The sequence below is a fragment of the Miniopterus schreibersii genome, assembly GCF_964146895.1.
Source record: "Miniopterus schreibersii genome assembly, chromosome: 15".
NCBI classification, from domain to species: domain Eukaryota; kingdom Metazoa; phylum Chordata; class Mammalia; order Chiroptera; family Miniopteridae; genus Miniopterus; species Miniopterus schreibersii.
In genome coordinates this window covers 24,818,285-24,839,603 of record NC_138115.1, presented here as the reverse complement: position 1 = coordinate 24,839,603, position 21,319 = coordinate 24,818,285, and the positions used below count along the sequence as shown (strand labels likewise).

The 21,319-nt window shown below is 39.6% G+C and overlaps 1 protein-coding gene across 4 annotated transcripts in view; it reads left to right on the top strand.

Annotated features, from left to right (window-relative positions):
• Nucleotides 1-367: 367 nt before the first annotated feature.
• RASA2 (RAS p21 protein activator 2) overlaps nt 368-21,319 on the top strand; it is a 93,996-nt gene continuing 73,044 nt past the window's right edge. For 2 of the 4 annotated variants that reach the window (XM_081160337.1, XM_081160336.1), the window contains exons 1-2: nt 368-554; nt 20,822-20,939. In XM_081160337.1, coding sequence (XP_081016463.1) covers nt 422-554; nt 20,822-20,939 — 251 coding nt within the window. In that variant the 5' untranslated portion in view covers nt 368-421. Of the gene's footprint in view, nt 555-1,245; nt 1,328-20,821; nt 20,940-21,319 lie in introns of those variants that run through there. The other 2 variants (XM_081160338.1, XM_081160339.1) reach the window with 2 other exon arrangements.

Sequence of the window (21,319 nt, the reverse complement as noted above, 5' to 3'; positions counted from 1 at the left end):
GCAGGCGGTTCCTCCAGCGGCAGGAGAGACGAAGTCCGCTGGGGCCGAGGCCCTAATTCCCAGAGGATTTGGGGTTTTCTGGGGGGCCGGCGTTTTCTCCCAGGGGGTTTCAAGGCTGCTCCGAGCCACGACTGGGAGCCTCACTTGGCCAGTGCCCGGGCTTTTAAGGGGCAAAGAGGAGGAAAGCCAGGAGCCAGGTTCCCGCGGGGGCGGCGCGGGCTCGGGGCGGGGGAGCGGCGACCGTGCCGACCCGGGTGGGGCGGGGGCGGGGCCACGCGGGGCGGGGCCAGGGGGCGGGGCCAGGCGGCCGGGCGGGGGCGGGGCCAGGCGCGCGTCTCGCCCCAGCCTAGGCCGCCCGGCTCCGCCTCGCGGGGCTACGCAGGCGGCAGCGGCGGGGCTGCGGCACGGGCCGGGCGGCACCATGGCGGCAGCGGCGCCTGATGCTGCGGCGGCTTCTTCCGAGGCGCCGGCGGCGACTGCGACGACGGAGCCCGAGGCTGGGGACGAGGACAGTCGCGAGGTCCGAGTGCTGCAGAGTCTGCGGGGCAAGATCTGTAAGCGGGGGCCGGGCTGACGGGACCCACCCAGCGGCGGCGGCGGCCGCGGGGCTGAAGGGGCGGCGAGAGCGCAGGGGTGGCGGCGCCGCGCCGGGGTCGCGGGACCGAGAGGGGGCCTGGGCGGGGCCCGGAGCCGGGCCGGGAGGGACGCGCCGGGAGGGCGGGCGCGGGCGAGGCTGGAAGGGGGGTGTGTTGGGGGAGGCGTCGCCCGGACGGGGCGGCGTGGGCTGGGCTGGGCTGGGCTGGGCTGGGCTGCCCCGTCCGGCGGGAGCGGAGAGCCGGGAATCGGTCCGGGAGGGGTGCCGGGCAGCGCCGGCGTGAGGGGCTCGGCTTGGGGGCGCGGCCTGGACGCGGGGCCGCCCCAGCTTGGGGCGCGGCCGGGGGCGCGGGCCGGGGGCGTGAGGCGCTTCCGGCCGCCCTCAGACGCAGGCCTGCTGGCGGCTGCGGGCGCCCGGGAGCAGCCCGGAGGTGGGAGCCGGGCGGTAATTACCGGGAGGCGCGGCCGGAGGAGGGGGGCGGGGAAGTGGGGCCGGCCCGGGGGCAGGGGGCTGCCTGTGTCCTGGGCTCGGGAGCCTGGGCGAGGTTGAAAGAGGCGCCCTGATCGGGAGGAAACAGGCCGCCGTGGGGCCCGAGCGGCCGCCGCCCCGGCCGTGCGGGAGGGGCCCGGCCGGACACCTGTGCGCGCCCCGACTCGCTGCGGCGCGGCTGGAACCGAGAGACGGCGTGACTGACAGTGAATTCAGGCGGATGCAGTGGCTTCCTGTGAGCAGGTCTCAAAACACAGTCATGCGGCCAGCACTTAACCCACTTAATTCATTTCCTTCTCATGCACTTAATTGTTACTTTTGTGAACGAGCCACGCTGGTTGACTTAATACAAATTTTTCGCTTAGAGGCTCCGAGCGTTGCCGTAGACAGACCATTTGAGTCCAGTCATTTGGACATTTATTTTGGAAATAAAACGACCCTTTGGCGTCAGATTGCCTTTTTTTTTTTTCACCGTAATTTATGCAAAAGAAACACCTCTCTTTTTCCATTTGTAAGATATAGCAATAAAACTTACTTTTGCTTTTGTCAGATATCACTCTTACTTTCTTTATTCAGTATCCTCAGACTGGAAACTTCATGGAAATAACCCCGAGTTATGAGGAGTACTTTTTACTTTGTATGGAGGAGATCGGATTGCATTAACATGGCTAACAATGCTCTTTCCTACACAGGATGTAAAATTTTCCTCTTTCTGAATAGTAGTATTATTGAGCTTGGATTCCCCCACGTTCCTCTTTTCAAACTGCCCTCCCTTTCAAGTGTTTGTGATTTTATTAAGCCTCAGAAGCAGATACGTTAAAATATTCCACCTTTTTATTCTCACAAGTAATCCTCAGGCGAGAGTAGTTTTTAAAACCTGGAAAATGACACCACAAAAGTAAAGTTGAAGTTACCTTCTAGGGTATAAAATCTTCTAATTTAATATTTGGGAAAAGTACAAATGGGCCAGAGTTTCCCCCTTGATCTAATTTTCCAAGTGTTTGTTTTTTATCACTTTTGCGTTTTAGTGGCACTGGCTGTTGGAGCCTCACTGATTTACAGAGCTGCAGGTTGTACCGTGAGCTACGTATATACATGTCTTGGAATTGAGGGTTGGGGTTGGGCTCTTTACAGACTTAGCTGCCCTGTACTTTCACCTGCTCCACGGCAAAGATATCACTGTAAGAGATACCACTGTAAGTGAACTTGGGCCAACAAATAAAAAACCACAACTCTGTTTCTATGGCTTAGAGCAACCCCACTACACCGACGTGGAGATTGATCATCCTGTTGCTGAGAATGATATTACCTCTTTAACCATAGTCAAAGTATTACATCTGTTATCTCAGTCATTTTCTTGCTTTTTAATTGTTCAGCTTATAGCTCAGATCATAGTGTCTGCTTCATAAGAAAAAAATGTATCAGGATACTTATATGACGCTTCTCCCCACCTTCCTCACCATTTTTGTGTGCTCCTTTTAGCTAGTGTAATCCAGAGTTGGTTGACCTTCAGAACACTGTGAAAAGATGCTTTTTTCTGTTTCCCTGAAACTGACGTGTGGGTTTTGCATGTTGGGGGTTGTGGGGGCTGGAAGAATCACTAGCAGGTGCTGAAGTCACAGAAATGGTTGTGACACTGAAGGTATTAAGCAGCTTGGGGGTGGAGGTAACCATGTCAGCTTTCCTTTTCATCATACTGGGAGCTTGGAGGAAAGCCTGATAATGCCCACTAGCCTGGAGATGTGCTACTGATTGAGAGTCTCTGATCTGGAGAATTAGAGATCCAGAGGGCTGAAAGGGAGCCTGAAAGGAAATGTCCTTTTTCCTAAATCATATCAGCAAATCATATCAACTAAAAAGTGAGGATGGATTGATTTATATATATTTAAAGTTCTAGAGATAATAGCCACAACCTTGTTTAGTGGTTTCATTCCAGTATTTATTAATTTTCCCATATACTTTACAAGGTGAAATACCAGGTTCACAGATTGAAAAACCATTTTGTGGTGGTCAGTTTCAAATAATTGACTGACATTAGCAAATCCAGTGTTGCTGACGGTATTTTGTCTTACATGCCGATCCCAAATTCCCTAAGGTCCATTTAGTGCCCTGGGAAACCATGGCCATTCCAAATGGTCTGCTCGGTTAATAGTCATGAGGCAGGTTTGGTTGTTGGATTTCCTACAGTTGTCATGTGAACCCTTGATGAAAGAAATTAAGGGTTACTTGAAACTCCATCCTTTGGCCTGAACTGCACAGTGAGTGGCAGGTATGCTAGTGCAGCTGAAGCAAGTTTTCATTGCCGCTCCCCCTTCCCCCCCAAAACACACACACACACACACACACACACACACACACGAAGGATATTAGGGCTTTCTCCTTTGTACTTTCAGGCTTCATGCTGTTTTTTTTACGATGTCCTTCATTTTACTGATTTTTGTTAAATTTACTCTAGTCTGATTAAATCAGATTGTAAAACGTTGCTGAAAGAGCCCATGTCACCTCATGTATGGGTTTATCTGCTCAAGGGAGACCAGATTTGTAAGGGAGCCAAATTTGAGGATTTGTGTGAACGTTGAGACATAGTATAGTACAAAATCTGGAAGCATGAGGTATCCCAGAACTTACTTGGTTTCCCTGATAACTCCAGATGAAGAATGTCCTAGGATATGCTTGAGTGTAGATGCTTGGTCAGGTTAGTCACCTAGGTTTTAATCTTCATTTAATTTCCAACTTTTGTTAACCTCTGGGTGCCTCTGTATTCTTGTGTAAAATGGGGATAGTAAAAACGTCTGTCTCACAGGATTGATTTAAGGATTAAATAAAAGATTATTTCTTTTTCTCACCCAAGAATCTGGGACAGATGTGGACCATCTCTTAAGAAGGAGTGTAGTGGGAGATAAAAACTAATCTTTATTTCATGTTCTTATCCAACATGTACTGGCATTTCCTGGTGTGCGAAGCTGATTAAAATCAGAAGACCTGTATTCTGTTTCTACACTGTTAATTATTCATGTGACGACTTTAGGCAGCTCACTTACCTTTGAGCTTATCTTCCTCATCTTTAAAATGGGAATAATGCTTCATCATGTACATGTTGTTCCCTCTGCCTGGGAGTGTCTTTCTCCTGTCTTCCACCCCATATTTATGTCAGAGAACTCCTGCTCATCCTTCAAAAGCCTGCTCCATGTCATCTCCATGTCATGTGTCTTCTTTGGGGTATTGCCACATCCCCATCCCTGGAGAGAAGGTGTTAAGAGTCTGTACTGTTCCTTTTCCATTTCCTTGTTATCTAGCACATTTTTAAAAAGTTATTTCCCTTGTTAGACCGTGAGCTCTTCCAAGGTAAAGATTTATTCTTACTTATTTAAAAAAAAAATTATCCCAGTGTCAGCCCAATGCTTAGAACAGAATAGGATTTTTGAAAATGCCTTACCTCACACTATGTTTTCTTGAGGATTTGAGATACAGGATATGAAAGTGTTTTGTAAATTTTACAACTAAACAAAGTAGAAGGTCTGGTGTGATTAAGAGAAAACTACATGGATCTGTGGCAGGAAGTTCATCCCTTTCAAAATCACAGTACCAGCTGAGCTTAGGTTTGAACTGTTGCCAAAGTTGCCGCATTAGGAAACGGATTAACTTTTTCTAACTTCTTTGATTGCTCATTATTAGGGGATTTGAATATTGTTACCTGACTGTACTCCATGAATACTGTTACTAATTGGTCCTGAGCCTGGTAAGGAAAAATCTCATAAACACACCTTACACATAAATGTTTTTATTTGTCATGGCAGGTTCGAGGTTTTTTTGGTAGTAAAATATAAATCAAAACATTTTATTGACCATACAATAGAATTGAGAGGGAGAGAGATTAAAAAGTTTATTCAAGCTAAGAATTTCATTATTATCAGACATTTGAAATGAGATGTTATTTAATAAGTTAAAAGAGGAAAAGATTTAAAAAGGGTTTGTTCATGCTAAGAACTCATTATTGTCAGAAATCTGAAATGAGATGATGAGTTGTTTAGAATGGAGGAAGAATCCATCTTTCAGAGGGATAGAAATGAGAGAAAAGGGCCCTTTGTAAAAGTTCACAGAGCAGTCTGCTAATCATTTGCTCTGAGGAGGTAAACCTCAATGAGTTCATAGAGTTTCTGTGTATTTTTTTTTTTAGCTTAGAACTCTGAATAGACTGACTGTCGAACTAATGTAGCTGAAATAAAACTATTGTTTTATCCTTTAATCATAGATGCTAATCCTATTTCCTTGTTAATATGCTTTATGAAATTATGTGACAATAATATCCAATTACATGTTTTATCAGTAAATGAAGTTCTGTGCTCTGTTGAGAGCTGCTAACAGTTTTGTTGCATAGCCATTGGTTAATGTAAATTAAGAAACTTTTTATGTATATTAAAAAATTTCTAGCATATATCTTTAGTTTTATATATACCATTTTAGTTATCAAAAATCCCTAGCTAAAGTAATATACATTATAAGGTTATACCAGTACACATCAGTGAATAATAACTGACAAATTTTTATTAAAAGCGTGGTTCTAAGAATATCATTAATGACAGAATGACTTTGGAAAGATTCTTTTTCTTCACTGAGCTCCTATTTTGTAAAATGAGAGGTTTAGATATGGTCTTTAACGTCCCTTTTAGCACTGAGTCTTTGATTATTGCTTTTAAACTTGATGCACTTTAAGACAGTGCATCAGATGCTTTTACTTTAACGCTTAAATATATTTAGTATGCCTTCTTTGCATAAGATGCACTATTTAAAAAATATTTGTCTATGGCTTATTATTGTTTGAATCCTAAAAATTTTTTCCTGTGAGTGTTAATTTATTCAGCAGTACATAATACATATCTGAGTGATAGGGCACTAGCCCATTGGACTGTGAACTGGGCCCAGGCTTAGAATGGGATGAAAAAGTTCCTTACTAATTTATCCTAAAGTGTATACTAAGCAATAGTTGCTTTTTAGACCCCTGTATTCTTAGAGAATTATAGAAGTTTAGGGCTGGAAGGTAGAGAACATATCTTGTTCTGTCCCCCCATTTTACAAATAAAGAAGTTGACGATCAGAGAGTCCATGTGTCACACAGTTAATGACCTGTTGGACACTAGTCCACTAGTACTATCAAAGTTCTTTCTAAAATGCCACATAGTGAATTCATTACTATACCGATGTTGCAGATGTGCTGCTTTTAATATAGAAAGATTACACTGCCTATCTAGTGATATATCCAGTAGGAATAGGTTTTTGTTTTATCAATACACTTTCATCAGTTCCTTTTTAAGAACTTTGTGAAGTGGCTAGAATTAGTTATGAGACTATAATTGTGACTTAAGTGGAGATTGAGCCTGGGTGCTTCCCTATTTGTGTCATGCTCTAACTCAGCTGTTTTCAGTCCTGACTGCCCATCAGCATCACCTGTGAACATAAATTCTGATGCCCAGGCTCTACTCTTGACCTACTGAATCAATTTCTGCAGTGGTACCTTGATATCTGTAGGTTTAAAACGTTCCACAGAAGGTGATAATGGGCAGCTAGGATGGTGAACCTCTGCTTTTTCCGGTTGAACAGACTAGCCGCAAACTATCTGAGTGGTAGGAACCTGCTGTGTGCATGACCATTTAGAGGGGACCAATAGAAAGTTTGGTGTGATCACGGGGGGGGCTTTTAATTCATGTATTTTTTTAAAAAATTTATTTATTTGATTAGGTAATATAAATACTTGTTATAAATTCAAAAGATACAAAAGGGTGTACACTGAAAAGTAAGTTTTCTTACTTCTGTTGTCTCCCTAGCCATTCCCTCTCTAGAAGCAAGTATTACTAATTTTTGTGTGTGTATCCTTAGATTAAGTATTTACAAGCATAAATTTATGAATATTATTATCTCATCAGCATACAAATAATAGCAAAATACACACATTGTTTGCGTCTTGCTTTTTTATACTTAACAATAGTAGTGTAAAGATTTTTCATATCTATATATATATATATAGGGAGCTGCCTCATTTTTTAACAGCTACATAATATTCCATCATCTGGATACATCACAGTTTATTTAACCAGTCCCCTGCTGATGTTCATTTAGGTTGTTTCCATTCTTTGCTATTACAAACATTACTGCAATAAATAACCTTATAGGTATGTCATTTTTAATATGAGTGTATGTGCCTATCAGTAGGGTAAATTCCTAGATTTTAAGAATTCAATTGATGAATTGAGTGGTATGTACATTTTTATTTGGAAAGACAATGCCAAACTTTTTCATAGAAACTATAGCAATTTATGCTTCTACCAGTAATATGTAAATGCCTGTTTCTTTACACCCACATAGTATGTACTTCAAAACTTGATCTTTACTGGTCTGTAAGATGAAAAGAAACATCTAATTTGTAGTTTGAATTTGCACTTCTTCTGAATGAGGTCAACGATCGTTTCATATTTTTAATAACCATTTTTATTTCCATTTTTGTGTGAACTTGTCTATTTCTTTTGTCTTTTTTCTACTGGCTTATTCTTTTTCTTTTGTCTTTTTTCTACTGGTTTGTGGGAATGCTTTATTCAATAAGAAAGTTATTTTTTAGTGGAAAGATTTGTTTTAATGTAGAGCTTTGGCTGATGCCTGCATTTATTCGTGAGGAGAACTTGATTGTGAGATCCAGTGAGAGCAATCAGTTGTTGATTTCACCTACTTATATAATTTCTGATACTAGAATAGAGATGGAGAAAGAACTGTTTAAGGAAAGGTAAGTGAAGACTTTTAAACAGGAGTTAAAAGACAAACAATAGTTTGGGGAGAAGATATTTGTAGCAAATCCTACAGACAAAAAGAAAACACTTATATAATACTTATTCTGTGCCAGCCACTGTTTTAAAACACTTTAAACATATTAACTAATTTAATCCTCATGGTAATTATACGTACAGTTATTGTCCGCATTTTGCAGATGTGCAAATTGAGGCACAGAATAACTAAACTAAGTAAGTTGACCAACATCACACAGCTAGTGAGTGTTGGAGCTGTCATTCAAACTGGGCAGACTGGCACTACAGTCCACCCTGTTACTCTGAACCTACTATGCTATATTGCATCGCTATTTGTTAGTGTCCACAGTATATAAAAGTTCATACAAACTTTAAAAAGGAAAACGCCATTGGAAAAATTAAGGATATGAATGCACATTTCAGAGAAAAGGAGATAAAAAGGAAACAAAGGAAAATACTGGGAAGATTTAACAAAAATTAATCAGGGAAATACAAATTTTAAAAAGTCACCATTTGTGAAACAGAAAAGCTTGCTAATTTCAGTTTTTGGTGAGGATTTAAGGATTTAAGGAAAAGGTACTTTTCCTCATTGTTGCTGTGAATTTAAATTGTAAAGCAATGTTGGAGAGCATTTTGACAGTCTCTGTTAAAAATTTAAATGTAGATATCCTATGCATTTCTACATCTACATATCTATCTTACAGAAACACTTGTACATTTGCAGAAGAGGCATATACAAAGGTGTTAATGTTGCCTTGTTGGTAAAACAAAGCAATTAGAGACAACTTAAGTGTCCATCGGTAGTAAAATGGGTAAATAATATATTCACAATTATCTTCTGTAGCAGCTAAAAAGAATGAAGTGTATCTATAGTATGAAAGGAAACAATTTCAAGACGTATTGTTGAGTTAAAAAAAAAACAAGTTGTTAGAGTGATACGTATAGTATCATGTGTTTTGTTTTTTCTACATATATAAGAGAAATGTACAGAAAGAGATTTTAAAAGATGTACAGTTTGACATCAGTGGTTGGAAAGTCAGCCTGCGGACTGAAGGGTGGGTCCTAGGTTCAATTTCTGCCAAGGGTGCGTACCTTGGTTACACAGGCTTGATCCCTGGCCCCGGAGGTCAGGGTGAGTACTCCAGGCAACCAATTGATGTGTCTCTCTCACATCAATATTCCCCTCCGCCCCCACTCTCTCTGAAAAGCAATGGAAAAAAATCCTCAGGTGAGGATTAAAAAATAAATAAATAAATATAGATGATGTACAACATTGGTTACCTCAGTGGTAGACAAAGGGAAATTAACCGTACTTATAATGGTTTAATTTTCCACAGTGTGTATTTGTGTATTAGCTATGTTATAAAAAAAAGACCATTTGTATAAATGAGTTTGATATAAGGTTAAGCTGTGAGAGCCTCTCTTGCTCTACTCTTGAAGAATATCCTGTCTGCAAAAATAAGGGTAACCGAGTGTTAAGCTTGGTAACATTTTGAGTGCACATAGAAATAGAGTCAACTTTTCTGTCAGGTTTTGGGGTAACTTTATTTCCTGTATTTTGCCTGTTTTTACCATTTGTTTATGTTTTAAAAAGTTGACTAAAAAGCCCATGTTTTGTCTCAGAGGAATGTAGTAAAAAGAATAATTTTGATCCTTTAAAATATTATAACATTTGTGTGAATGGTACAGAACCTCTTAGTTTTGAACTTGAACAGTTTTATTTTATATAACATTTTCTTAGGATGAGGAAATGAACTAATATTTATTGAGTATTTACTCTTTTCTAGGTACTGTGTTGGGCTACTTTGCAAGTTGTTTTATCTAATCCAATTTCCTCTTGTAGTGAAGAGGCAGCTGACAGAAAGGTGGCTTGTTCAGGGTTTGCAGTGGCAGCGCCAGGTTTTCAGAAGATTTTTAAGTTATCAAAGTCCGTGTCCTTTTCTCTACCAAGTTGCCTATCAGATGGTAATTGGAAAGAACTGATGAGTACATTTCTGTTGCCAAGAAGTTAATAATTGTCCCTAAATTGGTTATGATCTAATGTAATGATAGTCAATAAAATTAGAATGTTGCAATGCTGTATCTTTAGTATGTTTTGGGGATTCACACATACAAAAAAATATTACTCTTCGTTCTGCATATTTTCATGTGAGTTTGTCTTGCTGGAACACACACGCGCATATACTTTTACATGCATGTGTGTGGGTGCACCTATTTAATATCTAGGTGCCACTTTTTTTTTTCTTTAAAGCACTAGGCCATAATGAGTCTCATTTTGACTCCCTGGATGTTGTTACCAGAAATAGCAGCCATATTCCATATATAGCCTGTCCACAGAGCCCTTAGTTCTGCTACCACCTGGCTTTTGGCCTTTCGTTTGCTTGCTCTACGAGGCTCTCTTGGTCAGCTTAGGATCCTTGCTAAGCTTCATGTAGCTCTAGGAACCACTGGCCTATCCTAGGAGAGATTCCTACCATATGCATTTCAGAGTTTGGTTTGCTACTTGAGAAGGGGGCTATAGGAAGCTTAGGGATCAGCACACGTTCAGAACTGAAACCGGAAGTGGGCAAGGCAAACCACAGGAAGATCCTGCCTGCATCTTGGTGACGTATCTCTATATAACCCATGGACGCTTCCTGGCAATACCTTGTGAAACTTGCCTTTTCATGTACAGTGGTTTCCTAACTTCTTGTTCTGTACCGAGCTTCAGTCAAAGGTGATTAATATGATAGCAATATAGATAACTATAATTATTGTGCACATGATTTGTATGAAACAACTGGCCCCTAATTATGTTCTGTAGACTTTCCCACTGAAGAGTTGCATCTTACCTAGTAGGACATTTTTGTTGAGTTGCAATGGAACTTATGTTTTAACCTTTATGTCTTGTCAAGAACTGTACTTATTGTTCAGCTCTTATAGCCATAAAATAGTTCTTTGCTCACTGAGTGTAGGCTAACCACCTAAACTATGCTGCATTCCTGGAGTCCTTTGCCCACTCTGGTGCTTGCTTAGTGGTATTACCTTGCTTTTAGGCACTTTGATGACTGCACAGTACCTTATTTCCATGATGGAGTGGAGATTGTTATGATTTAGTAAGGGGTGCATGTCTGCGGCTTCTACCCAGAACCATGTTCCAGGTCTTTGATTATTAAAGAGAAACCAGAAATAATATATATATTTATTATTAACTCTCCCAGTTTCTAGATGTTGGCTGCATTTTTAAAAAATACTATGCAGGCCAAACAAATGTCTGGCTACCTAACCCCCAATTTGTGTCCTCTAAAACGAGGGGTTCAAACCCCTCGTTTTAGAGATGTGGAGCCTGAGCTATAGAAAGGCCAGGTGTTTTTCCATGTATTTCTTAAAATAGAAATGTATTACTTCTGAAATAAGAATCTTTTTTTTTTTTTTTTTTTAAATAAATGAACTCCTCTGATGTATTCAGTTAAATAACATTATATTTGGTCAGGACTTAATGGCTTGGGTAAAGGGAATTGTGTGCAGATGCTAATTTTTAGGAATCTCTAACCAAGGATGGACACTACTAGTTACTGTTTACTGAGTGCTCACTCTGTTCTAGGCATTGTGGTAAGTGCTTTACCTCATTTAATGATCACAGCAACCCTGAAGCATTATAGTTATCTTTTTTTATACAGAAGGTTGAGTTTAAAGACATAAGATCAAGAACAAAGCTTATGTTGAAACTCAGATCTCTGTCTCCAAAGTGAATTCATGTAACTTGTTATACTTTACCAATACTGTATATGTTTTCAGAATTGTGTGCCCCTTTTATTGCAAAAATTTCAATTAAACTTTGTAAGAAAATTTGAAAGACCTTATGATGTGTTAACATATAGGATTGTCTTGTTCATGGATAATTAAATAGCGTAACAGCATTTTAATTTTACTCTAAACTTGTCAACACCAAGATTGTATCATATTTTAAGTGTACATTCACTTCATTCTTCTGCACTTTGTCTTTCTGTGTGTGTGTGAATTTAAATGATAAAGTTTGCATGTTTTTATGTCTTTTCCCCATTTAAAGTTCCAGTCCTCTGTTTGGGTTGATACTCCTGTTATTAGAACATCATCTCCTGAGTCACTTAGGCCAAATTATTCTATCTCTGTAGTATCTCTTCCATTTTTCTTTTCCTCCCATTGCCCTTTTGTTACTTTAGGCCATTTAACTGTCAGAGTAATTTTCCTGAAGCATAGTTCTGACCACACAGACCTTTAGTGACCTTTGTTGCTCACTGAATACAGTTAAAACTCTTTAGCTCGGCATTTCAGGTTCTGTTTGATTCCACCCTTTCTTTACAGTCTTACTCCTTTTATTCCCCTTTCAGCTCCCTGTGTGCCTTCACCAGTTTGTATGTTTACTGCCTCCTTGAAGGTGCTTCTGCTGTTCCACCTCCAGACTGTGTTCACTTACTCCTGGAATATTATCCCTCTACCCTGTTTCTGTACTCTGGAAAAAAATCAATTGGGAGAAATCATTGTGAAGCTTAAGTGAAGTAACATATATGAAGTCCCCCAAAAAACATCTGCTATGTGTAGTATATGTATTAACTTAGTAAGTGGTAACTATTATTATGATTTAGCTTTCCTCCCATGTCAGAGAATCTTTGTCCTTAGGGTTATCTTATCCAGGGCCCTGGCCCTTTGCAGTTTCTCTCAGGGTTTAATTTAATCCTCCTGAGATCTGTTTGGCTCTTATCCCTATACTTATTTTTTACATAGGCTTGGTCTTACAGGTTCTCTTAGGGTAATTTCAGAAAGGAATAGCTGTCTATTCCTCTCAGCACTGCTGTATTCAGAAAGACGTTAAGAGTGTAATGGAAATACTAAGCAAGCTTTGGAGTTTGATTTTTGTCAAATCACCTTACCAGATATGTAACTGAATTCTTTTTTTTAATTTATAAAAAGGAGCAGTAATACCTACCTCACAAAGTTGTATAGATCAAATGAGATATTTGAGAAAATGTTTAGCATTAGTCTTGGAGTATCCAACTACTTGATAAATATTTATCTTCTTTCTTATCCCAGTAGTGTCTTTCTCTAGGACACACAGAAACATACATACAAATCTACAATTATAAATGCATGCATGTAATTCCCTCCAAACATACACGTAAGCACATATGTGCATACTTACTTACATGTCCAGAAGCATGTATACCAGAATCTGTATCCAGTAGCCTGATACTTGAAATTCTACTCCTAGGTAAAATTTATGTGGTAGGATCTGTATTTACTATCTGGCAGCCTTTACATAGAATCATTGATCTTGTACACAGAATTGGCCATCCTTCTGTTTCTGTTGATCTAAGTTATCAGTTTTGATTCCCAGTGGTGTTTATCTTCTTAGTTTAAATTGTTTACTTTTTGACAATGACTAAATGCTACTATTTTCTAGAAACTATTTACTTGTCTCCCCTCTTCCTTCAGGTAATTATGCAGAAGTTACCTTTTCAGGGGAGCCTTCCTTGGTTCCCCTTCCTCTGCCTTTCATGTGTTGTCCATTCCTGCATAATGCTTATTAGTAACATACCATTTTTATTTATTTATCTTATTTGTTGTCTGTCCACCTTGTTATCTCAATAAAGATACAATTTTGTCCATTTTTCTCACTATTGTATCCCTAGCATCTTACTAGGCACTCAGTAAATATTTGAATGTGTGGATTTCAGGATTTGTTTGTTTATTTTCAATATAATAACTCTGTGTTAACATTATAAAGATCCTTATAGTTGGTGCTTTAGGTAAATGTTTACAGGAAACATTTTTTTTAACCTTTGGAGCAGTTGACATAGATCAGCTTACATAAGCTGGAAAAAAGAAACTTATATGCAATTTTGTAATTTGTGATGTGATAGTAGAACTCTTTTTTGCCCATGCTAAACTTATAAACACATACTCTCTTATACTTACTCAGTAGCTGTTTTACTATCTATTATCAGCTAAGCATGGTTCTAAGAATTGATCCTTTCCCCCAGAAGATTATAGTTCAGTGAACAGACATAGAGCAGTCTTCTTTGCTGTTCCTTCTCATCTTTACTAACTCAAAATGATGGAGCTCTGAGACTCTATCTTCAAATCTATTTACTTTTCTATCCATATTTACTTTCCTTGTGATCTTGTATGGTCTTACAGTCTTATAAATATTATGTACTTCCTGATGATTTTCAAATTTTATTTCCATCCAGGACTTCTTTGCCCTGTTTTGTTTTGTTTTTTAATTGATTGATTTTAGAGAGAGGAAGGGAGAAAGAGTGAGTGAAAGAGAAACATCGATTTGTTGTTCCACTTATTTATGTATTCATTGGTTGATTCTTGTATGTTCCCTGACCGGGGATCGAACCAGCAACCTTGGCCCTCTTGACATCTGCAGTTGGGTAGCTCATTCTTAACAGGCCCAGTGCAAACTCTCGATCCCCTCCCCCAGCAAGAGGCTCCTCCCTCTGGAAAGGGCATCTCTGTTCATCCAGCTGCTCAGGCTGAAACTCTAAGAAATCATCCTTGACCCCTCTTTCTCTCACACCCACATCCAAAATATCAAAAATCCTGTTGTCTCTATCTTCAATATGTATGCCCAATTGACCACCGCCCTCCATGCCAGGACTGTTCCCCGTCCCCAGCTTATCTCTAATCATGATTATTACAATGGCCTCCTATCTAATCTTCTGCTTCCACCTTTTCCCTTCTGCAGTATGTCTTCTAAAACAAAAGTTAGGTGATGCCATTCTTCTATTCAGAATCCTTCAATAGCTTTCTATCTCACTCAAAAAAGCCTAAGACTTTACATTGGCCTACAAGACCTATTTAACCTACTTCCTTTCCCACCCCTACATCATCTCTTACCGTTTCCCCCCTCTCTCCACTTGGGTTATTGTTTTACAGTCATACTGGCCTCCTTGCTCTTCCTTCAGTGTGCCAAATTATCCTGTCTCAGGGCCTTTGCATATTTTATTCTTTCTGCCTGTTATCCCTTTCCGCAGATACCCACATGGCTCAATCTTTCATTGACTTCCTTCAGGTATATGCTCAAATATCTTAATAGAAAGCCCTTCCCCAATTCCCTATATAAAATAACAGTGCCCTCCTCCCTTTCTCTACTCTCTAACTCTTTTACCCTACTCTGTTTCTTCCATGGCAATAAATATTATTTATTTACTTATTTAAGAGTTTATGATGTTTATTTTCCCTGTATAGATTGTACAGCAGTTCCATGTGGGCAGAGACCTATTTTTATTCATTGTTATATCCCCAGCATTTAGAAAAGTGCCTGGCATGTTGTAGGTACTTAACAAATATTTGTTGAATGAAATGCAACAAGTGCAATATAATATGATCATTATAGTATATATGAGGAAATAAGGAAAAAGTGACATGACTACCTAGGAATGAGGGAAGACTTTACGAAGATGCCTTTAAACAGATCTTTTCTGGAAAAAAACAGGTAAGAGCATTCCATACAGTGAAAATAGCATTGCAGATGTACAGAAACATGAAAGACCTCAGTGTGTTCAAGGAACAAAAGTAGAGAACTGCTAGAGCATAATTGTGGGGGTAAAGATTGAGTAAGTAGATGGGGCCAAACATGATGGTGCCAGATCATGAAGGGTTCTTACTGCCAGACTAAGGAATTTTAGATTTTATCCTACAGAGTGGATAGTGTGGCACCACTGAAGATTTTTGAGCAAGGGGTAATGCATCTGTTCACATATTAAAAAGGTAACTGGCAACAGTGCGACGGATGGGGACCCAAGCTAAACGGCATTTTATTTAAGCTATATATGATGTTGCAAGCTATGCATGATGCAGAGAAACAATTACTATCACATGAGTGGGCAAGAGGCTATTTCATTTTATGGTTGGACAAAAACCACTGATGTGTAGTGTGAAGATGTTCTTGGCATACTTGTAGTACATCTGTGAGGGAGAATAAATGCCCTGTGGAGATTAGTTTGCTCATCTCTAAAAATCCATGCTTTAGGAGAAATTTTTTTTTAATTTAGTTAACAGTTATATCGTAGGTCATAATGGAAACTAGAAAAGTTCTTAAGGAGTACCATTTATGAATTCATAGAGGAACAGTTGTTTTGTCAATGATATGCCTCCTGACTTTGATTCACTGTGAAGGAAATTGTGACATTTGAAAATATAATCAGGTCTATATTATTTGCTATAGGGCCAACACATCTGCTTTTGTAGGACAAATATCTGCCTTTACATATTGCCATATCCTGACATGTACAGAATTTTTTAAATGAGGGATAAGCCAAAAACATTTCTTTCATTCAAATGCAAGTAGAAACCACTTCCATTATTTCATTTGTATTGCTCAAGTGTCATATCTCAGCAATATGTTGAATATCTGGCATACTTTAATCTTATTACTTTGAAACATGATGTATAAATTTAAGGATAAGATGGTGGAACCCAGGCCCTGGCCAGGTAGATCAGTTAGTTAGAGCGTCATTGATATGCCAAGGTTGCAGGTTTGATCCCCAGTCAGGGCACGTACAAGAATCAACCAATGAATGCGTAAATAAATGGAACAACAAATCAATCAGTATCTCTCTCCCTCCCTCTTCCTCTCTCCCTCTCTTTTTTCCTCTCTCAAATCAATCAAATAAAAAATTTAAAGTTAAAAAAAAGAAGATGGAGGTACCCAAAGCTAAAAACTATATTTCCCAGCCTCTCTTGCAGTTAGGGTTGTGGATGTGACTTAAATCCACCAATTAGATGCACTCATTAGAAATCTGGAGGGCAGAAGAGAAGGGAGGTTGCGTTTGGGCTGCTGCTACTAACAAGCACTGTCATGAAGATGTCCAGGTTTTCTGCAGCAGCATTTGTAGAGGTCTTCATGTCTAGTCACAGGTTTCCTAGGTATCAAGAAGAAGGGCACAAGGCATTCATTCTCTCATACGGGTTGTGGCAGGTGTGGCTTGACTCCAGAGCCAGCTGCAGTGACAACAGCTTCCTGATGAAGATGGCTGTTTGCTGATGGCTGTTTCCTAGTTGTGGCAGATTCCTGATCATGGCAGAGGTGACCAGGTTGTGAGACAAGCAAGCTAAAAGTTACAGCTTCCCAGTTCTGCAGGCACCTTCTAATCCTAAAGGAGATAGTAACTCTCCTGGTGGTCCAGCTGCAGTGTGGCTTTTGAGTGTCATTCCTGAAAGTGCAACATAGAGTCTATTTCCACAGTCTTTCCAACAATTCTATAAGCCACTTAAAATCTTTTACTAAATCCCTTTCTACTTAAACTAGCTAGAGTTGATTCTCTAAACCTAATCCTGGACTGGTTTCTTTTCTTACCCTTTATTTCTAACAAATTAGAAGATTCCATCCTACATTACTAGTCTTCAGAGTTGGGGAAATCTTTCAGCTAGATGTGGCTGTCTGGATCAAACATGGACTCAGAAGTGACAGAACAGTATCTCACTAAAAACCACTTTTATCGTTCCATGAGATAGCGAGGTAAACAGCACAGCACACCCAAAAGGTAGATGCTTCAACTTGGGAAAGGAAGACAAATGGGTCTTAATTCCTCACTCTTCTCTTTTCGTGTAGTTTGATATAAAGTGTGTCCTATTAAGATAATCTCTTTCTGCTTAGAGATATAGTGGGTACAACATTATTTTTATTCTCTAACCACTAGTTACTTCACTTTTGATTACTTTTTTTACAAAGTGGCAGTTAATTATTTTGATTTATGTTTTTTATAAAATGCCAATTAATTACTGTATTTGGAGTTGTAGTTTAAAGTCTTGATAACTGACTTAACCAACGTATTTGTATGATTAATTGGTAAACTGGGCACTGATTAGGTGAATTCACTTTCAGTATAATTTATTTGAACATTAGTGACAGATACAGAGTACAGATTATGATAACTGCTTTTATAGGAAGTGATGTGAGTGCATTTTATATATTACACAGAACTTAAGTTTTTATTCTAAGTAAATATATGATAATGTGTCAAGTTCACTGGATAATCCCCATGATCTCTCTCTTAAAAAGGTGGGTGGTGCGCCCGGCCGGGCTTGGCTCTGCGGTTGAGCATTGACCTAGGATCCAGGCGATCGGGGTTCGATTCCCGGTCAGGGCACATGCCCAGGTTGCGGGCTAGCTGATCAGTGACTCTCATCATTGATGTTTCTATCTCTGTCTCTCCCTCTCCTTTCCTCCCTCTGAAATCAATAAAGATATATTTAAAAAAAAAAAGTGGGTGGTGGAAATGTGTACATTTAATAGTGTAGTTTTCTTGAACATCATTTATGTGAATGAAACAGGAACATATTCAAGGGTAATGATTTAGTGTTCCAGATTTTCTCATTAGATATAAAGCATGTCTATTATGATTTAATTCCAAATTTGTTTACATGACAGGCCCTATAGAGCGACCTAATTGGATTTTTGGTTAAAAAAAACAAAACAGATTAGAGAGAGAGGAGACATCAAAGAAGAAAGAGAGACGTAAAAGAACAGAAGGTTGAAAATAATGAAAAAAGAATTGCTGAGCAGTGCCCTGGAGCGAGAGGGAGGGAATGGGGTAGAGAGAGCACAGGTAGATGGATGAGCTACAGACGAGTTTTGGATGAAAGGAGGGGCATCTAGTCTTTTAAGGAAGAGAATGGATGGATATAAAAATCAAATATGTATTATTTTTCCTGTTAAGAAACAAGTTTATTTGTAAAGCCCAGCCCATATGAGGCAGTTTTGGGGTCATTTAAAAGATTAGATTCCTTGATTCTTTTTTGAGATGAACATAAGTATTTTTATATATTATGTTTAAATGGTAAATTGATTTTTTTCTAATTTCCCAATGACAAGTTTAATAACAATGAGTATCTTACTGGTGCCTTTCCGTTGATTTTCTCATTTTAATTTTTAAAAAGTATTTCTTTATTGAGTTTTTCATAGGTGCTTCTTGACTGATAAACTTCTTTAAAATATGTTGGTTTAGATGGCCTTTAATTTTAAAGTTGATAGCAAGAAGAGACTTGTTATATATTCCAAACCTTTACCATGAAAGCTGCTTCAGTGATTTGTCTTCAGTGATTTGTCTAAGCAGCTAAATGACTTACAGTAAGTCATTTAGCCACTTAGTAGCAGAGGTAAGACGGGAACATTGGTTTCATGATTGTTAGGGCAAAGCTCTTTTCCTTATGCCAACTGCCTTGTTTTCCTAATTAGTACACTGGTGTCTGGTTTCAGCACTCACACTTTTGTGTGTCCTTATGACCCATGAGCATCTCACAAGAACTTCAAAACTAGACTTACTGGCTTCTTTAATATTCATTCAACAAATACTCTTGTGTCTTCCTTACTGTATGGCAGTCCTTGGGGATCAAGTTCTCAGGCCTCAAGAATGAGGAAACCAGAAAATAGACACTTAAGTAACATTAACAGAGTTTCAGATAGTTATAAATGCTATCATGAAAAGAAACAGAGAAATAAAATGTGGTAACAAGAGTCGGAGAAGGTTTCTCTGAGGAAGTGACATTTGAGCAGAAAACTGAATGATAAGAGCCGGCTATGGGTTAGAGCACTCCAGGCAGAGGCCCTAAGCTTGAGCAAGCTTGATGTGGTTGATGAATGGAAAGAACATGAACACTGGGGAGAGTGGGAGGAAAGGAGAGGACAGTTCAATAGGGCTGTGTAGACCATGAAAGTGGGAATTTAGAAATGGGATTGTATTCTAAGCGAAATGGAATGGTATTGGAGCTGGAGCATGGCTGACCTGAATGATATGTTTAAAAGATCACACTTTGATGGAGAGTAGATTGTAGGATGCTACCAGTGAAGGTGATTGAGGAGTGGTTGGATTGGGATTTGTTTTGGAGGTCTGCCGGGTTTATTGATGGACTGGATGTGGGGGTGGGAGGCTTGGGGAGGATGGTGAGAAAAAGAGGAAAATGGTAGTAGACTGGGGAAGAGCCTGTTTGTGGGGAGGAAATCAGATGGTTTGTCTGGGACTTGTTAAATTTGAGATTCCTACTGGAATCCAAGGAGGTGCTTGAATATTCATATCTAGTGTTGAGGAGGAGATATCAGACCTGGAAATGCAGATTTGGGAAGCACCAGCATTAACACCACATGCTGGAGAAGCTTGCATAGGGAACGAAGAGAAGGTGGTCCACAGTAGAGCCCTGAAGCATCGTAACATTTAGAGGTGAGGAGAGCAGTCAGGAGAGGGGGCCGGTGATGTAGGAGGAAAGCCAGAGTTGTGGAAGCCAAGAAAAGAGGACACTTTAAGGATGGATGTTAGTATTCACTTACTTTGAATAGTGCTGTCAGGTCAGGTATGATGAGGACGGAGAAATGACCATTGGGCTTGGCATATGGAAGGCAGTTTCAGTGTCATCATGGAGTTAGAAGCTGATTGGAGAGAGCTGAAGAATGAATGGGAGATGAAAAATTAGAGAATGACTAGAGATAATTGCTTTCTAGAAGTTTTGCTGTGAGAGGGAGTCTAATGATGGAATGCTATCACAGGGAGAATGTGGAATCAAAGGAGATGTTATTTTATTTTTGTGCTTTTTTAAAATTAGGAAATACTAAAGCTTGTTTCTGTGCTGATGAGAACCATCTACTGGAAAGGGAAATTAATGATGATATACTAAAGAAGGATTAATTGTAGAGTCAAGTTCTTGAGTTGGTGCTGGTGGGTGGGATGGCCAGCACAGGTCAGGGGATTGCCCCTTTCCAGGAGCAGGGATGCCGTGATGGATATGGCCTCACATGCCCCCTGTACGCAGCCCCTCCCGCAGTATCACCAGACCCCTTTAGAGCAAGGTGATCATCATCGTTCTCTAATCACTAATTTTTTTCCTGTGCTACCTACATCTTACATTCTTTTGGGTGAATTTATCTAAGGCTTAACATGAAGCAGCTGGTGATATTTAATACCAATTTCAATTTTTGTGCCAACAGGTGAAGCAAAAAATTTATTGCCATATCTTGGACCCAACAAAATGAGAGATTGTTTCTGCACCATAAATTTGGATCAGGAAGAAGTTTATCGGACCCAAGTTGTTGAAAAATCTTTAAGGTTTGTATAAAATTGATAAATTATCATTCATATATGTATGTATTAATACATTTTATACACTTTCCAGGGTTTATCAAAAAGACTTTCTTCATATGAAACTTACTTTTTTTACATTCTGAATTTAATTTTAGAATTACAGAATCTGAGAGGTTGAAGGAGCCTTAATGGTAATTAAGCTGGACTAACTAATGGTTATTAAGCTGGAAAACAAGCCTTATGTTTGTTTTCTTCTGGCAGTTATCTTTGATAGGTGGTCACCTGGCATTTGCTTGATAGTGTACCAGTGACCAAGGAGTTCACTGCCTCCTAAGCAGCCTGTCTGGTCTTGAAACTATTCTGACTCTTAGAAAGCTATTATTTTTAGTCAATTAGTGTCTAAT